An 18,981-nucleotide genomic window follows, 5' to 3' on the forward strand; every position below is an offset into this window, starting at 1 on the left:
CCGCCCGTCGTTCTTAGACTCCTTATTGGGTGAGCAACGCAGCCAAGCAACACAGTTGGAGCCTCCCTCCTCCCTGGCCGGCAGGGAGGGAGGGAGGAAGAGGAGCTGCTTCCTTTGAAACCTGGGAAATTTAAGGGACATCATCAATAAGGGATAGCAGCGGGACACAGCGCTGGGATAAGGGACTTTCCCACCAAATAAGGGACGGTTGACAGCTATGTTCGTCAGGCTCTACTTTCGCACAACATTTCTCTCTATGGGCTGCCACCTGCATCAACCTTGCAACTGTGCTCCTACCTGCAAGGTGGACTGTTGGGAACCAGAAGGATGATCAGATTTGCTGCCATGCAGTTTGCAGGATGCATCTGAGCCATCAGCATCAATCCTGTCTATGAACAAGGCCCTGCTATTAAGATTTAAAATGCAAATCTATAGATAATATCTGGAAAAAAATTACATCCATTAACTTGCAGCAATGTGGCTGCAGCATTCTCCAAAGTGCTACAGCAAGTTTTAATTTGCTATGTATTTTATTCAAAGCAAGATTATTGCCAAATTTGGCTGTGTGATTTTAATTTTTTTTTTTTACACCATTGTGCTAATATAGTGCTTTCTGATACACAGGTTCAGAGTACTTCATGGATGCCTCATCCGTCATACGTTATGCAACCAACAGTAAGTGAGCATACATGCACACTTTTCTTGTTTCTTCTTTTTTCTCTGGGAGTTAGTGCAACTTGAATTTCCTGGTTGTGGCAGGTTTACCGCGGTTACTCATGTTAGTTGAGAATTTACTGAGAGTAATATCAGCTGCAAAAAAAGCCAAGGATTAGTGGAATAGTTATTAGGCAGATCCGAGTTGATAGATTCTATGCATCTTTGTTGTGTGTGGTGCTAACATGCATTGTAGTTAAAAATCATATGCACAATCAAGGGCAATATGGTTCAATTTTCAGCTGTGTAGGAACTCTTGAGTATTAAAGTTTCCCAGGTTTAATCTGACTTTTAGAAGACATCTGAAGGTAGCCCTGTTTAGGGAAGTTTTTAATGTTTGCTGTTTTATTGTGTTTTAAATATTCTGTTGGGAGCTGCCCAGATTGGCTGGGGAAACCCAGCCAGATGGGCGGGGTATAAATAATAAATGATGATGATGGCTTGTGGGAGGAGCCATAGCTCACTGGTAGAGCACGTGCTATGCATACATTCCTGTGTGGAATACTTGGCATTTTCAGTTGATATGATCAGGTAGCAGTAGATTGGAAAGACCTCTGCTCTGAGACCCTGGAAAGCTGTTTGTCACAGTGGGTTAGAAGGACCAATTATTTAACTAAGTGCAAGGTCACTTTATGTGTTATGGGGTAGCTTGGCCTTCTGCATAACCCTGCTAAATAGTTATGAGAAATTTAGTGTGCTTCAGGTGTAGATGTGCAGCAAATCCTTAGTGATAATGTTGACATTTTGATAACGGGTTCCTGTACTACTGGTTGCAGAATTTGGGGCTAAACTGGAAGTTTAAGCAGAATAGGATCCTGAAAATAATTGGGACAATGCTGTTTGAGGTTTTGTGTAACGATTCCTGGGTTGGAGTGTTGACCCTTAAATCTCCCTGTCTGCTTATTCTGCTAGCAAGGGGACCAGGGCAAGTCCCTAAGTGGGTTCCAGGTGTCAGGTGTGCTGAGGACATCCCTTAGGGGAGCTCCCAGCATTCAGTCTAATTTGCACGGAAATATTATGTTAGTAGGTATGCTGCTTGGGAGGGTTCTGTGCTCGTTAATGATGGTAAGGGAATTGCAAAGTAAAGTACACTTTGTGTAGTCTATGAATCATTACATTGGGGAGAGCAAAGGAATTGCACTCCTGTGTATTCTCAGTTGCCAGGATGAGCACATCTGCTGCTACTCCTGTTTCATTCTTTTAAAAAATAAAAAGGGTATTTATTGTTGAGAGGAAGGAGCCATACTGAATTGCTGAAATATTCAAACGGATACAAGCAGTGAATCAGAGATGGCATTTAGAACTACTGTGATTGGTTTGGATGACTCCTGTTTTGATAAGTGCTCTCTAAAGCATCTTTTTAAAAAATACAGCTTATCCGATATGGTGAAAATTCCAAACTTTAGTATTGTGACAGCTTCACTGAAAAAGGAATAAGTATGTAACTTCCACTTGTCTTGCAAGATAATGGGGAAGACTTGTTGTGAGATGGCTTGAGATTTAGCCGGATCCAAAGAGGCTTCCTCCTTTCTGGATCGAGCCCACTGAGTATTTGCAAATTTGCACAGCTGTTCTGCAATATATGGCATAAAATGTTATTTTCTTAACATAACCCCGAATATCACTTTTGTAAGTGAAATTTGCACCACTATTCGGGCTTTGTTCCTGGTGTGCTTAGAGGACCTGACTTGATAAACAGTGGCTTATGAAAAGGCAATCAGCCACCAGGTTTTGCTCCTCTTGATAGTGAGCCCTTGATTGTTTCCCGTTTTGGATTTCAACAGTTTTATCAGAAGCGGCTCAGTTTGAAAGTATTAAGTATGAAGAGTCATACGCTTAATCCACTGGACAATTTTTGTCTACTTGATTTGGAGATAGATAGATAGATAGATTTGGAGATAGATAGATAGATAGATAGATAGATAGATAGATAGATAGATAGATGATAGATAGATAGATCGATGATAGATAGATAGGTAGGTAGATAGATAGATAGATAGATAGATAGATAGATTTGGAGATAGATAGATAGATAGATAGATAGATAGATAGATAGATAGATAGATGATAGATAGATAGATGATAGATAGATAGATAGATAGATAGATAGATAGATAGATTTGGAGATAGATAGATGATAGATAGATAGATAGATGATAGATAGATAGATGATAGATAGATGCCCATCTGCTAACATAATAGGTTTTGGCAGTGATTTCTGCTGTGCATGAAATTATGGGAATGACTTTTAGTGGCTTGGAGTAAATATGCGTAGAATAGTTATAACATACTCACCTACATGCAATATTACTCTAATCCTGATTTGTAGCACTCTGGCTCATCTGCCACTGCTGCCCTCCAAGTGCTATTTTTAAGACCTCTCTCACACACAGTCTGCAGTCATTCCAACTGTGCTGAAATCTGCAACATAAATTCGAGCCTCTACAATTTACATGCAAGAGCCATTTCTATTCTTAAGCTGGAGGCGAGGATGTCAGCCCCTTTAAACCACATATTTCCCTCACTTACATTGATAATTCCTTGCTTGGTTACAGGTAGAAGTAAAATACATTCTGCAATATTTCTTAACGCTCTAGAATTGTGACCCTTACATACACAGCAGTGAATCAGGTTTCGGAAGCTAGGGCATTTATTTTGAGCCTGAATCGCCTGCATTCCTGCAAAAAGTAAAATAAGAAATGTTTAGGATTTTAGTATTAAAAACCAAGCATTTCTTCATCCCTCTCACAGAATAGAGCTTACTGTCATGCTGGCAGTCCTTGGATATGATTCTGCACAGCAGCACACAGTACACTCCTAACCATGTTTACTCAAAAGTATGCTGTATTGAATTGAGTAGGACTTACTCCCAGGTAACTGGGGTTAGTCCAGTTACTGACATCTCCAGGTAGGACTGGAAAAGACCCCTGCTTCAAACCCTGGAGAACTATTGGCTGTTAATGCAGACAGTACACAGCTAAAGGACCAATAGTCTGATCTGTTCTATGTTGAGCTCCTCCCTTATAGTTAGGATGCCACATTATTCTTCCAATGTAACGTTAGAAAATTATGAGCATGCCACATTATTCATCTAATTCACCCCTCTCAGAGGTGCCAGCTTCTTCATAGGATTTTTTTTGGGGGGGCTGCGTGATGTCGTGAGGAGCCAGGGGGTGGAGCCAAATGCCCTCTGGAAATTGAACGCCCTCTGGAAAATACATTCAGGGGGCTGAAACTGCCTCGGCCCCTAGGGGTCAACACCTATGACCCCTCCTGTTCAGAATAATAATAATAATAATATAATAATAATAATGAATTTTATTTATATCCCGCCCTCCCCAGCCGAAGTCGGTCTCAGGGTGGCTAACAACAATAAAATAGTACAAAATTCTAAAATCATTCATTATAAAATTAATTCAGATCAAATTGATGGCAACCATTGGGCTAGAGATTCTGTGAAGATTGCCAAAGGAGGGGGTCAGGTTGTGCCCTGACCAAAGGCATGGTGGAACAGCTCTGTCTTGCAGGCCCTGTGGAAAGATGTCAAGTCCCGCAGGGCCCTAGTCTCTTGTGACAGAGCGTTCCACCAGTTTGGAGCCACAGCCGAAAAAGCCCTGGCTCTAGTTGAGGCCAGCCTAACCTCTCTGTGGCCTGGGACCTTCAAGATGTTTTTATTTGAAGACCGTAAGTTCCTCTGTGGGACATACCACAGAGAATGGATTCCATCTCTTTTTGCATTTTGGGATATCATTCAATATTTTCATGAGATTCATCCTTTATGGATTCCTAACTTTGAAACCAACCAGGGTTTCCCCTAAACTAACCAATGACTTCTGAAACCTATTCATAAATTTACCCAGCAGTTACCCTAAAGGTAACCTTGAAGCCTGTGCTTCTAGATAGATAGATAGTGTACATTCAGCCATTTCCATTGACATGTTGTTCTTTTAATTTACTATCGGCTATTTTGCTTTATTGGAAAGCCTCCAGATTGCAACATATAGTTTTAATCCTTTGGATGCAATAGCCTTAAATAATTTAAGCTCCTTGTGTGTCATCACAGAACTATCTCATTACTATAGTTACGTAAATTGTAAGTTAAATTATAAGCCCATTTGCATCTGAATAGAAAAGATGAAGGAAACTAAAGCATAAATTTCATAGACAGATACGTTTGGTATCCAAAATGAAACATAATTAGGTTCACCTACACAAGAAAATAAACATAAAACATGAAAATAAAATTGACAACTAATCTCTCAAAATTCTGTGCATTTTAATTCTTAGAAAATGAGCGTGCTAAAACATATAAGGCTGAAATAACTTAGCCGGTACCAAAACTCAGCAGAGCAATCTTCCAGTATTTCTTGAGGGAGAAAATCAAGGGCTGCCGCGTCGATAACCCTGATAATCAAGATAGTAATTGGCAATGTCTCTCTGGGACTAGTATGTCAGATTGAGGTCACATCAGCCTTCCTCATGCTCTAATTTGTGGATGATCGTCTAACAGTTAGATGAGAATTCACCTACAGTTCGAATTGGAAAATGCCCAGAATGTGCAGTACAGAATTTATCCCTCCCTTTGGGAAGATGAACAATGCCACCCAAACTGGTAGAACAAGCTGGAACAGACTTTCAGCTGAGGGCTGAAATAAATACACAGACATGTACAACTGGGTTGAATAAGGATCACATTATTGAACATTAAACCAAACCTGCTCTAGGATACTGTAGGTGCAGGAACTGAGTATAGTCATACCTTGGTTGTCAAACGCCTTAGTACTTATCCGTTTTGGCTCCTGAATGCCACAAACCCGGAAGTAAGTGTTCCGGTTTGCAAATGTTCTTTGTACTGTTTTTAACACTTGATTGGGAGCTCCTTGATTGGGAGCTGCCCAGAGTGGCTGGGGAGACTCAGCCAGATGGGCGGGGTATAAATAATAAATTATTATTATTATTATTATTATTATTATTATTATTATTATTATTATTATTATTATTTGGAACTCAAACGTCCGACGCAGCTTCCGTGGCTCCCGATTGGCTGCAGGAGCTTCCTGCAGCCAATCGGAAGCCGCGCCTTGGTTTCCAAACGTTTTGGAAGTCGAATGGACTTCTGGAACGGATTCCGTTAGACTTCTGAGGTACCACTGTATAACTAACAAGGAAATCCCACACTGTAAGGGTGACCAATACTCTGCTGGGTCAAGGACAAGCCATTATCCCTACCTCCCTTTTTAGTAACTCCCTGAACATGAGTATGCATCACCCCACTGCCCCCAGACCCCAAATCCCTGGCAGATAAGGCAAGTTGGCCTCAGAGGCACTCATTGGTGGACTGGGCCTGTATTCTCCCAAACATGGATGATCTGCCCAGTGGTCTTTAGGATTTTATACAGCATTCAAACTTCATCAGTGTTTCGCACAAATATTTTGAGGAAGTTCTGAAATCTTTTTTATTTTATATATATCTTATATTATATATAATATCTTATATTATATATAATATCTTATAATTATATTATATTATATTATATTATATTATATTATATTATATTATATTATATTTAATATATACACATATATGTATATACCTTATATTTATATATTATACCTTATATATTTTAGGGTTCTGAAACCTTCACGTAACTTTGGGTTGTACAAAGTAGCAGCAGCAGAGCACGTGCTTTGAATTCCTGGCATCCTTCAGTTAGAAGGATTAATCAGGAGATGCTACTAGTCAGAACAGAAAATATGGGTCTAGAAGGTAGAAAGCACTTCCTGTATTCCTCTGCGCAGTATATATTGCGTTTAAATATTGTGATAGCGTCTTCTTGGAAGTGTTAAAAGGTAAAAAGAGTTTCAGAGTACGATCCACAGCTCTGCTGTGTTTCACTGGTAAGACCTCGCCTTCCTCTAAGTGTTCAATAACCCAGCTGTTGTAAATCATACGGCAAAAGACGGTGATGGGTTTTGCACAGTTTAGTGGCATTGCAAAAGCCACTCCTAGTGAATGGTTGGCCAGGAACAGGGAGGTATCATTTTGCAGTACCTGGCCATGCCCTATGCAGCTGGTTAAAGCAGTATTAGTGTTGGTTGCCTAAAGACTGCTGAAGCTAGGGAACCATTCAAGCATATTTATGTATTTTCTTCTTTTGGGCTAGGTTCAAATGTAGCTTCAAAGCGAGACTTATGTTCTTAGTTGCACGGTTCCAATGGTGTGCAATTGGTATGCAAGTATGGATAATCCAAAAATGGATTGTTTTCTATTTTTTTAAAAAACCACTCTTTGAAATAGCAGCAGTAATATCGCAGTCAGACATAGTGAGTTTTATTGTGTAACATCAATTTCATTAAGAATATATGAGAGTATAATGAAGGGGGAAAGGATTGACTCTATTTTTTGAACATTCAGAATGCGTAATTTCTTTTTGTTTCTTTTAAATGAGGACGTTAATAAGGCAATATCTGTACCTTCACAGACAAATTTAGACCTGTGATGGAGTAATCCCAGCTGACTTTAAGGCATCTCGAGATAGTCTGATTTTCATTACCATTAGATGCTTCATCTGGTCACTTTAAAAAAACAAAAACAAAAGACAACTGACTCCTTCATAGACTTAGAATATTGTTTTTCTCTACTAATAAATTTTAATGTGGCTGCGCCGCTATTAACAGGGTATGGATTCACTAGAGAACAATTCAAATTGATTTTGTTTCTACCTCAGAAATATATTAAAGTGGCTTCCCGGTATAGAAAAGTCCTTGCGTGGTGAAGTGAACTTGTATCATGTCTTAACACATCTTGTAATGGGAATCAGTAGCTTTTAGTGAGAAGTGGTGATTGATTGAACCGTCCTGCGGACATCGAATTAGCCAGGTGCTCTTAGCTCCATCATAATGATGCAGTCCCTGAGCTTTTCAATACGAAATGGCTCATTTTTGTGTCAAAGGCACCACCACTAGGAGATCAGTATTATCTTCCTCTGGCATCAGCTGCATTCCTTTCCAAAAAACGCTTCCTGCTTGAAGTAACATTACTCCCACGCTGGAAATTTCTTTAAAGGATGTGAATGTTCTCAATTCTTCCCCCTCTCTTGCTCTCTCTCTCTCTCTCTCTTGGACTTGGTTGTGGTCACTGAGTTCCTATGAGATCAGAAGAATGGAATGAAAGTGTCCGCAAATGACACTTGAGCTATTTTCACAGCTGGATGCACACCAGCCAGTGTGGGCGATCCCTTACAGATGAATTAGCTCGTTCAAGTATGTGATACAAAACATCTGCTACAGACAGGACCAAAAAGAGAGAGAGAGAGCGCCTTTGAAGGCATCAGTTGAATGGGAGCTGCTTCTAACAATACTGAGCGAAATGTTCAGCAGTGAGGCAGCATTTCTATTCTTCTTTGCTGTTTAGTCGTTTAGTCATGTCCGACTCTTCGTGGCCCCATGGACCATTGCACGCCAGGCACTCCTGTCTTCCACTGCCTCCCGCAGTTTGGTCAAACTCATGTTGGTAGCTTCAAGAACACTGTCCAACTATCTCGTCCTCTGTCGTCCCCTTCTCCTTGTGCCCTCAATCTTTCCCAACATCAGGGTCTTTTCCAGGGAGTCTTCTCTTCTCATGAGGTGGCCAAAGTATTGGAGCCTCAGCTTCAGGATCTGTCCTTCCAGTGAGCACTCAGGGCTGATCTCCTTCAGAAAGGATAGGTTTGATCTTCTTGCAGTCCATGGGACTCTCAAGAGTCTCCTCCAGCACCGTACTTCAAAAGCATAAATTCTTTGGCGATCAGCCTTCTTTATGGTCCAGCTCTCACTTCCATACATCACTACTGGGAAAACCATGGCTTTAACTATACAGACCTTTGTCAGCAAGATGATGTCTCAGCTTTTTAAGATGATGTCTAGGTTTGTCATCACTTTTCTCCCAAGAAGCAGGCGTCTTTTAATTTTGTGACTGCTGTCACCATCTGCAGTGATCATGGAGCCCAAGAAAGTAAAATCTCTCACTGCCTCCATTTCTTCCCCTTTTATTTGCCAGGAGGTGATGGGACCAGTGGCCATAATCTTAGTTTTTTTGATGTTGAGCTTCAGACCATTTTGCACTCTCTTCTTTCACCCTCATTAAGAGGTTCTTTAATTCCCCCTCAACCAGAAGTTATATATTTGAAATATTTGTTGCTTAATCAAGTGAACGAACCAAAGTTTGCTACACATAGTTACAATTTGATTCTTGGCAGTTTCCAGCAAGAGCAAATTCCAGCTTCTCGGAATAATCTTGTGAGACTTGGGCACCTTTAATACAGCAGCCAAGCCCTAGATGAATAGCTTTGAAAGCCAAACAAGTTGACTTGTACAATAACTGTTATTCTAACTCTTTCTTGCTAGCGTTGCTTTAATACCAGTTTTTTCCCCTCCACCACCCCCAACAAAGTGCAGTAGAAATTCATTTCTGTCCATGCGACTCAGTGGCTGAAAATGCCCCGAAAATGTGTTCATTTGCAGCACGAACTGTTCAATACTGAGCCAAATCTAGAGATTTTCCTTCATCTTAAATAACCATATATAAATCATAGGCATTCCCACAGTATTCTGTTTGGGGGCTGTTGCATTTAGAAGCCTATTCTTTTTCTTCTGCTGTTTTCAGGTAATAATAAAAAAATATCAATAGTATGTGTCTCAGGACTATACAAACATGCTAAACACAAAAAGAGGAGAAACTGCCTAAAGCGGATCAATCAGAGGTAGATGCACGTTAGTTATTACAGATCGATCAATCACGGGCTTTTGACAGTTTATACACAGCACAATATGCTTTACAATATGTAGTCTGTGCAAGCTCAGCTATAGTGAAGGTTAATAACTGAGATATATTTTTAGGGATTTTTTGGGGGGGAAACCATAAATTCATAGGAAACTAATGTAAAGCATACAATGTATAGTAGAATGCAGTGATTGCTTTATGTGAATAAAATTAACCTACAGGTGGCTGAAACCTATTTTTATAATATATGTTGTCATGATTCCAGCAGCGGTTTTAGATTAAAATGTGGCCGTACATTTTGCTGCTATAAATACAAAATAGACTAGTTATTCATAATGTATGGCACCATTCAAAATTTATTCCCGTGTTACCTTACAACACATAGAAATTAACATTTAACATTTTGTATCTTCTATTTGATATGCCAGTCATTCGGGTAAAAACAGAGACCCACACCCCCAACCTATCACACACTCTTGCCAAAGGAAGTCATGAATGAAAACTTTTTCAGACTTCGCCTGAACAATTAGCAAGGTTGGGAGCTGACTGTGTCTCTTGGAAGAAGGAGGAGTTCCACAACTGTGGGCCGTAATGGGGGCAGGAGAAGTCCTATCTCTCATTCTCGCTAGCCTGATCTCTCTCCCTGAAAGGCAAACACATTAGGGTCTCTGTTGCTGATCTTAAATCTCCGGCAGATTTGTATGTGCAGAGGTGGTTCTTCAGGTAACTTGGAATCAAGCCATTCAGGACTTTAAAGGTCACAGCCAACCTTTTGAATGGAGCCAATACAGATGGCACAGAAATTGGTAGAATATACTCTGAGCATCTAGTCCCTTGTCAACACTTGGACCACTGCATTCTGCATTTGCTGAAACTTCGAGGGTTTATTGCAACTGTCAAGGCTGGGTGTTGCCAGGGCATTAATCACCACAGGGAGAGCTACCATATTGAAACAGACTCCACTTTAGCTAATGGGGCCTCCTGCTGCTGCCGCATCGCCAGAGCACGATTTCTGTTCTCATCCTGAAGCAAAGTTCTTAACCTGAAGCACTATTTCTGTGTTAGCATAGTCTGTAACCTGAAGCGTATGTAACCTGAAGCATATGTAACCCAAGGTACCACTGTATTCACTGTTTTCATTCTCTTTTTCCTATACGATCTGCCCTATCCTGTGACTTCAGAGCTGTAAAAAGTGGTTTGGAAGCAAGTCACCTTGCAGCTCATTAGGACTTAGGCAGCCATGTTCACTGTGTGGCAATGAGGGTGGGATCCGGAATTCCCACCCATACTGTTTGGAATCAGAAGGTGGTATTGGAGGTGCAGCACCATTCAAGTGTACAGTTGCTGAGAAGATAGTCAGTCCTGCTGATGTCCTGCTGATGTCAGTAGCTGTGCACGCAGAAATATATAATCTTAATATTTACAACCAGATGAAGGTTTTATTTTTGGAATAATAAATTTTCAGAGTAGTTTTTACAGTTGTATCAAAAATTACTGATGTGGTTATACTATTAGAAATACATAGACAGATAATTATGAAATTGTGATGTTTAATAAGTTTACTGTTTATATTTGGACAACTTTTCTGCTGTACTTTACAGGAAGGAGAAAAACAATCATTTCCTTAATGACAATTTAAACAATTTATTTAACTAAAACAATAACATTATAACATATGTATCCATGTTTGTTAACTGATATGGTTAAACAATTTTATTTTTTAAACAACTTAGACTTCAGCACACATGAAAAACTTAAAACAAATCCTTATTTCCTGGTGAATAGCCTTTGGACTACAATGTAACTTAAATAGAAAACTATCTTTAGAAAAATTTTTCCTCCAGAAGCATTTTATTTTAAAAATCTGATTTAATTTTTAAAAAAATCCAATTTAAACAAAAAAACCCATTTTTTAAAAAAAAAATATCATTGATTTTTATCCACCCTGCTGCCAGCCCATCTACTGCCATCTCCTTGCACCAGAAAGTGGGACATCTCTCCTCCCTCTTGTGATGCAGCCCCCAGTGATTTCAGCTAGTTGCCTTACCACCTGCCATATCCCTTCAGTAGACTGGCTGCCACCACAGGTGTGTATTAAGTTTTTTAGCAGCATTCCTAAATACCATGCGAGGAACTGTGGAATGAAACCACGAATACACCTACAAGATGAATACATGATAATGTGATAGGCGTACTGAGCTCTTCAAAATAGCGCTGCACTCAAATACTACTACTCTGACTGTATTAGCAGACATCTATATTTTCTGACCATCTCTCTTAACAGAGAAATAGCTCATATTCACTTAAATATATCTATTGAAAACCTACAGTCCTTTAAGACGGGGTGTGTGGAGATCTTGAGAGGTGTTGGTTTTCTTTATCAAACTCTTTATTTATAATAAAGGGAATGCAAGGAGGATAATTCTAGTTCTGTTTCAAGTGCCGGGAAGAACAAACCAGTTTTTCTTCAGATTGTAGATAAAACATGACACAGCTAAAATATTCAGTCATTGGTGACACTCTGCTTTCCCACAGAATTGTTTCCAATGAGCATTCATTTGAATATCTGAGGTCAGAGGCTCCATGAAAATCTCAAAGAAGATTGTTGCACCAGACAGCATCACTCTTCATATGTCAGAATCTGCAAAGGAAGAGACATTTCCTGCATTTTTTGGAACATTGGCAGTCCACAGGCAAACCACTTTTGAAATTGAGGAAGCTTTCACAATCTGATTGTGATTATGGCATTAGAGTCCTCATGCAAACACTTCTGATGTGCTTTTAGAGGAGATCTTTGGCTCCTAGTCCATATAGTCATGTTAATATGTTACCTGTGAAGTAATATTGTACCTTAATATAGGCATATATTATTATTTGTCCTCTATGAATCATTTAGCATATGCAATCTCCTTTCCGGTTGCAACATTAGTGAATATAGAAGGTGCTATACGGACTTCTACTTTAAGGTTAGTGATTGATTGATCGATTCTTTAGGGCAGGGCAGCCCAACTTTTCATATGAAGTGGGCTGCAATAGTACTTGACGTGCGGGCTGCACATTGTTTTGTCACGCGGGAGGAAGGAGTAAGACTGAAATTGATGTCCTCCTCGCAGCCCTCATGACGCCTTTCCAAAGCTGGATAAGCAAGTTACCAGGCTTTGAGAAGGAGGCATGAAGCTCTGGCAGGATCCCAGAGTCCACCCGACTCCTTCCCAAAGCCCAGTGCCTTGCTTACCCAGCTTTGGGAAGGTAGCACGAGGGCTGGGGGTGTGTGTGTGTGCGTCAAATGTTGCTGATGGCCACAAAAATGGCCTTGAGGGCCACATTCTGTCCTCCGAGCATGTGTTGGACCGCCTTGCTTTAGGCGATCCATGTCATCTTAGTTTTTCATATGGTTAAATGTGAGGTTTTCTTTAACTGTAAAGTACCGTATTTTTTGCTCTATAAGACTCACTTTTTCCCTCTTAAAAAGTAAGGGGAAACATGTGTGCGTCTTATGGAGCGAATGCAGGTTGAGCAGCTATCCCAGAAGCCAGAACAGCAAGAAGGATCGCTGCTTTTGCTGCGCAGCGATCCCTCTTGCTGTTCTGGCTTCTGGGATTCAGAATATTTTTTTTCTTGTTTTCCTCCTCCAAAAACTAGGTGCGTCTTGTCGTCTGGTGCGTCTTATAGAGCGAAAAATACGGTATGCCTCTACCTAACTTCAGTTCCTTCCAGTTTGAGCTTTTGAAACTTGTCCCTGTATCCTCAAAATCCACTAACAGTACAAATATTTTGCCCGTACATTATTTAGGTTTCTGACATTTTAACTTTGCTTGTTGGTCGATATAGTGGGTATATTGGCTCATATAGTGGGTATATTAACCTATATATAGTAGTACCGTGGGTTACATACGCTTCAGGTTACAGACTCCGCTAACCCACAAATAGTACCTTGGGCTAAAGTGGTGCTTCAGGTTAAGAACAGTTTCAGGTTAAAAACAAACCTCCAGAACGAATTAAGTGCTTAACCCGAGGTACCACTGTATAAGGATGCTTGGTGAATTTGAATATCAGTACAAATGGACCTGATCCACACATTCAAGAATTTAGTTACCTACCTAGTTTGATACTTCCTGAACGTTGCAGCGTAGTTTTTGGTTCAAAAACATCTCAAAATGCATTTAGAAAAGTGTATTTTGAGCGGTTTTCATTCAGATCTTTTAAATAATAACAGTAATAGTAATAATAGTAATAATAATCATTTGGAAACTAGACAGAATGGATAATAATAATAATAATAATAATAATAATAATAATAATATATTTATACCCCACCCATCTGAGTGGGTTTCCCCAGCCACTCTGAGTGGCTCCCAATAGAATATTAAAAGCACAATAAAACATCAAACATTAAAAACTTCCCTAAACAGGGCTGCTTATAGATGTCTTCTAAAATTCAGGTAGTTGTTGTTCTTTTTGACATCTGATGGGAGGGCGTTCCACAGGGTAGGTGCCACTACCAAGAAGGCCCTCAGCTTGGTTCCCTGTAACCTCACTTCTCGCAGGGAGGGAACCGCCAGAAGGCCCTCAAAGCTGGACCTCAGTGTCCGGGCAGAATGATGGGGGTATACTCAGGAGTATATATATATATGATGTATTGGTGGAAGGAACAAGTTAAGTAAGCTATTAGTTATATGACACTAGACTACAGTCAGCGTTTGATGGACTGTTAATATGGGCAGTGGAGTCAGTAAGATAATTCCAACACACCAGTGATCTACAAGCATTGAGTACAGAAAAAAAATTATTATTGTTGTTGTTGTTACTATTATTATTAATTACATTTGTATACCATCCTATACCCGCACATCTCAGGGTGGTTCACAAGATAAAATCACAATATAAAAACGTAAAATACATAATAAAACTAAAAGCAAGAACAACCCAATAATACCCCCTTCCTCTCCAACACATTTTAAAAGGACATTGGATGTCAATCAGCCATAAGTCTGGTTAAAGAGAAACACTTTTGCCTGGCACCTAAAGATGTATAATGAAGGCACCAGCTGAACCTCCCTGGAGAGAGCGTTCCATAAATGGGGAGCCAGCGCAGAAAACGTTTGAACCTCTTGGCCAGTTAGGAGCTAAGACCAGGAATGGGACCTCTGGTTGGCAGGAGATTCAAGTAATGTTGGTACTTTCTTTTTTGATCTAGGTCAAAATAACATTAACATAATCTGTCCTATGAACAGCTGTAGCTGGATAGGAGGGGTATCTGATTTTTTTCAGAGGGGGTCAAATTAAGCAGGGAACGACTTTCATTTGATGTATTCAATTAACTGTGCAACAATGGCTAACTATTTTGCATATGGATCTATTGCTTTCTTAAATTTACATTCCTTTGAAATCAGGGGATGAAGCTTATACAGTCAGCATCACAGCAGGTGAGCTCTGCAGGGACCACTGCTCAGCAGTTAAGCAGTCTTTTACATAAACAAACACCCTTCATTTTGGGTAGTCCTAATTAATGAGCACAGTCAGCGGGACCATAGTGCAAATAATCCTCCTCTCCTCCTCCCCATCAACTCAAGCCACCTTCTGATCTCAACTTTTCAGGGATTGAAACCAGCAACCAGATCTTCGTTAATCAAGAACAGCAATTGTGCTAGCAACCTACTGTATTTTTCGCCCTATAGGACGCACTTTCCCCCCTCCAAAAATGAAGGGGAAATGTGTGTGCGTCCTATGGGGCGAATGCAGGCTTTCGCTGAAGCCTGGAGAGCGAGAGGGGTCGGTGCGCACCGACCCCTCTCGCCCTCCAGGCTTTGCGCAGCTCTCCGCAAGCTGTGGGAGACCGGCGCTGGACTCCCACAGCTTGCGGAGAGCTGCCTGTTCTGGGGGCTGGGGTCGGGGGAAGCTCGGGCTTTCTCCGCCCCAGCACCGCGCCTGGGGAGGAAATCATTTTTCCCCTTTATTTCCCCCCGAAACAACTAGGTGCGCCTTATGGGCTGGTGCGTCCTATGGGGCAAAAAATACGGTAAGTCATTCTGCATATCTATATATGCATATACAGGTTAGACTTGTGATCTGCAGCTGGAATGTTCCCATCTCATCTCATAAAATGACCTACTTAACAGGACCGTTATCAAAATAAATAAATACTGAGATCATACGATAAGTTTCTCTGCTTGGCAAATAAGATTTCACATGGATCGTGCTGTGCAGAGTGCAAAGGCTAGCAACATGGACTCTTATCCACTGACTTTGCCCGTACGAGCTGAGGCATAGATACAAGACATATGAAAGACACCTGGAGAACATGATGGGGAGATCCTAGGGTACCTTTGGGGGGCTGAGGGTCTCATTACCCAAGTGAAATGTTTTTTGGGCCCCATTCCAGTATCAGGTGAGGCTAGATCCACAAAAAGCAACACAGTCTTAACACAGAGACACAATCACACACACAGATATTTCCCGTGGCAACAGAGACACGTATTTTTTAACTCCACTCAAGCTTTACATTCCGTTTTCTCCATTGGCTAAATGAGGAACCTCCCTGGGGTCCAAGAGTTTCCTGCCCCCAGTGTATGAGCTGGGAAATTATCTCTTAGTTGTGTGAGTTAGGCAGCACTTTTGTTTGCAGAGTACATCTGTTCTGGTAACTTCGTACTGGATACTATAGTAGTTTTTCTGCGGAAGTTAATGGTGTACTTGGTAGTACTATAAAATCCACTGGTTGGTAAGACATGGTAAGACATGGGTCTATAACGTCCAGAAAAATCAACCACATTGCAGCTTCACTAAGCAGATGAGGGTGTGATGGATGACGTGCTTTCTAGCTGACAAAGTATCTCTTAGGAAAGCAGGGAAGTTGCAAGAAATGGAGATGAACAGCATTCCAACAGTCTCTAAAGGTCGCACCAGGTCCACAGTGTGGAGCCTTCACATTGTTATAAGAAAAAACTGCTCCTTTTCCCTTATGGGGTATCCAAGAACCCGTATAGGGTCCTTAAGTAAGTTCCCTATCGGTAGGAGAAATATACCACTTATGTATGTGTTTGCCTTGTGCATTTATGAACATTTAATTTATATTTGAGACCTTAGAATTCTTATAACATTAACTTGAATGAAAAGGGAAGCCAGGGTGCAAAGCCCGTTAGATCAAAGTAAGGGCTTAGAAACCTCTACGCCATGTACTCCTAAAGAGCCTAATAGGAACGCCAGGCAAAGTGGGGAAGGCGAAAAGTCCCACCTTTGAACTTAAAGGACCATAAAGCTGCTACATTGCCTGATGCATGTTTAAAAAATAGAATTCTAGGTGTAACATGTCTCTGGAGACAAGAGAGAAAGGTGGGAAAAGGCAAGCACCAAACACCACCATGGCCCATGCCTTGTTGTTGTCGTTTAGTCGTTCAGTCGTGTCCGCCTCTTCGTGACCCCCTGGACCAGAGCACGCCAGGCACTCCTGTCTTCCACTGCCTCCCGCAGTTTGGTCAAACTCATGCTGGTAGCTTCGAGAACACTGTCCCACCATCTCGTCCTCTGTCGTCCCCTTCTCCTTGTGCCCTCCATCTTTCCCAACATCAGGGTCTTTTCCAGGGAGTCTTCTCTTCTCATGAGGTGGCCAAAGTACTGGAGCCTCAGCTTCAGGATCTGTCCTTCCAGTGAGCACTCAGGGCTGATTTCCTTCAGAATGGATAGGTTTGATCTTCCTTGCCTTGATATGGGGACCCTCAAAGATCCTCACCAGCCCTGAAACATTGGGAAGGCATAGGCAAAAGCCAAACTGTGTCCCCACATTTCCAAGTGGCCCAGCACCTCAGTGATACCATACAGTAATCCTACTGATGCTGCTGGTTCAAAACGGGCCACATGGAGAGGAGCAGATACCATGAAGTGTCAGGGTGGGGCAAAGTCACCTCCAACTAATGGTAGGAAACAATCTTATAGGAGAATTCCAACTTCTTTACATAAGGATGCACTAAGTGTGATAATATTAGGCTATATTCCCATACTTTCTGGCAAACATTTTGGTAGCTGTGAAACTTTATCATGTAATTGAACACATTTATCTTCTGAAAGAGTGATTAGTCTTGCTGCATTTATCATGTGCATAATTATGGATCAGATTGCACACGCCCAGCAGCAAAGTAGGAAGATATTTTCGACAACTTCTTGGAGAAAATTTCTTCGGGGCAGAAATAGAAAAAAAAAATGAATTTGCTTGCATGGAATGACTCTTCATTTTAATATGAAAATACTAGCACCTTATTTTCAGCACAGTATATAATGTGTATGGGATATTTGAAGGCAAGAATTATACTCTGGATTTGGGAAGTTTTTGACTCAATATGCTTGTATTCTGTACAAAGGAATTAAATTAAGAGTTAGAACTTTTTTTCCTTTTCTTTTTTACTTTCCAATAACCTAAACACTCTTAGTTCTGAGAAACGTCGTTTTCCAGGAATACTGAGGGTTCGTGGATGGTGGCAGGGGATTTGGGCAGTTATGCAGGGACTTTTCAGTTGATCGAGCTATATCTTTTTCAGGAGCAGTGGGGAGAAGGGAAGAATTCAGTTTGCCACACCCAGTTATGAACTGAATTAGGGTGGCAGGCTTGCTCATCACTAAGAGCTTTTAATAGCTAATAGCTTCAATATCCAGTTCCCCTTGCTGCACACAGTTTAATTTTGTTAACATTAAGACTGGATTATTACTGAAACATGAAGTTACCCCAAATCCGTTCTTTTATTTTGTAAAGGGGGAAAAATAAAGCAAAAACAATGATTGAGAACAATCCTTAAATATTCCCTGGATTTATATATGCTTCTTAACCTCAACCTCAGGTAACTGCTAGTTGCCCCCCATGGCCCAGATACTCAGCTTATATCCACCAGGAGCTGTGTGTTGCCCTGTGGGATCAATTTTATAGAACCCCATTCCAGTTGCGGTCATAGAATTGTAAAGTTGGAAGGGACCCAGGGATCATCTAGTCCAACCCACTGCAATGCAGTAATCTTTTTGCCCACCATGGGGTTCGAACCCACGACTCTGAGGTTAAGGGTCTCATGCTCTACCAACTGAGCTACCCCAGGTCAAACTGTTCCCCTCCCTGTTGAACTTTTAGCACCTTCTGAATACTTTATTATTATTATTATTATTCCAGCAGACATTTTAATAGGACTATGATTTTATAACTTTAACTGATATTTATTTGCATTGTGCTGAGTTTCTTGTACGCTGCTTAGAAACAATTGTTAATTGAGCAGCATATGAATTGCCCAAGTAAATATTTTTCTTTTGTGGGTGGTATCCAGAGAACTGTGATCAGAAAAAAGATGGCTGCTAGCACTGTTCTGCAGGTTGTAGCACAAAAGGCTTCTGGACTTTGGTATCATGACAGTACTTAAGAGGATGTTGTTAGTGGCACTAAAAGAATGGTGGCAGTATAAGTGATTAAGGGATTGTTATTTCTGATGTACCACCTGATCAGTGGCTTGGATTTACACTAGTTAACCAGCAAA

At 40.8% G+C, this 18,981-nt stretch overlaps 1 protein-coding gene across 8 annotated transcripts in view; it reads left to right on the plus strand.

Moving 5' to 3' along the window:
* RBMS3 (RNA binding motif single stranded interacting protein 3) overlaps positions 1-18,981 on the plus strand; it is a 752,431-nt gene that overhangs the window by 692,148 nt on the left and 41,302 nt on the right. For all 8 annotated transcript variants that reach the window (XM_053409861.1, XM_053409864.1, XM_053409862.1 and 5 more), the window contains one exon: positions 625-675. In XM_053409861.1, the coding sequence (XP_053265836.1) occupies positions 625-675 (51 nt within the window). The remainder of the gene's footprint in view (positions 1-624; positions 676-18,981) is intronic.

This window comes from Podarcis raffonei, chromosome 12 (genome assembly GCF_027172205.1).
Source record: "Podarcis raffonei isolate rPodRaf1 chromosome 12, rPodRaf1.pri, whole genome shotgun sequence".
In the NCBI taxonomy this organism is placed as follows: Eukaryota; Metazoa; Chordata; class Lepidosauria; order Squamata; family Lacertidae; genus Podarcis; species Podarcis raffonei.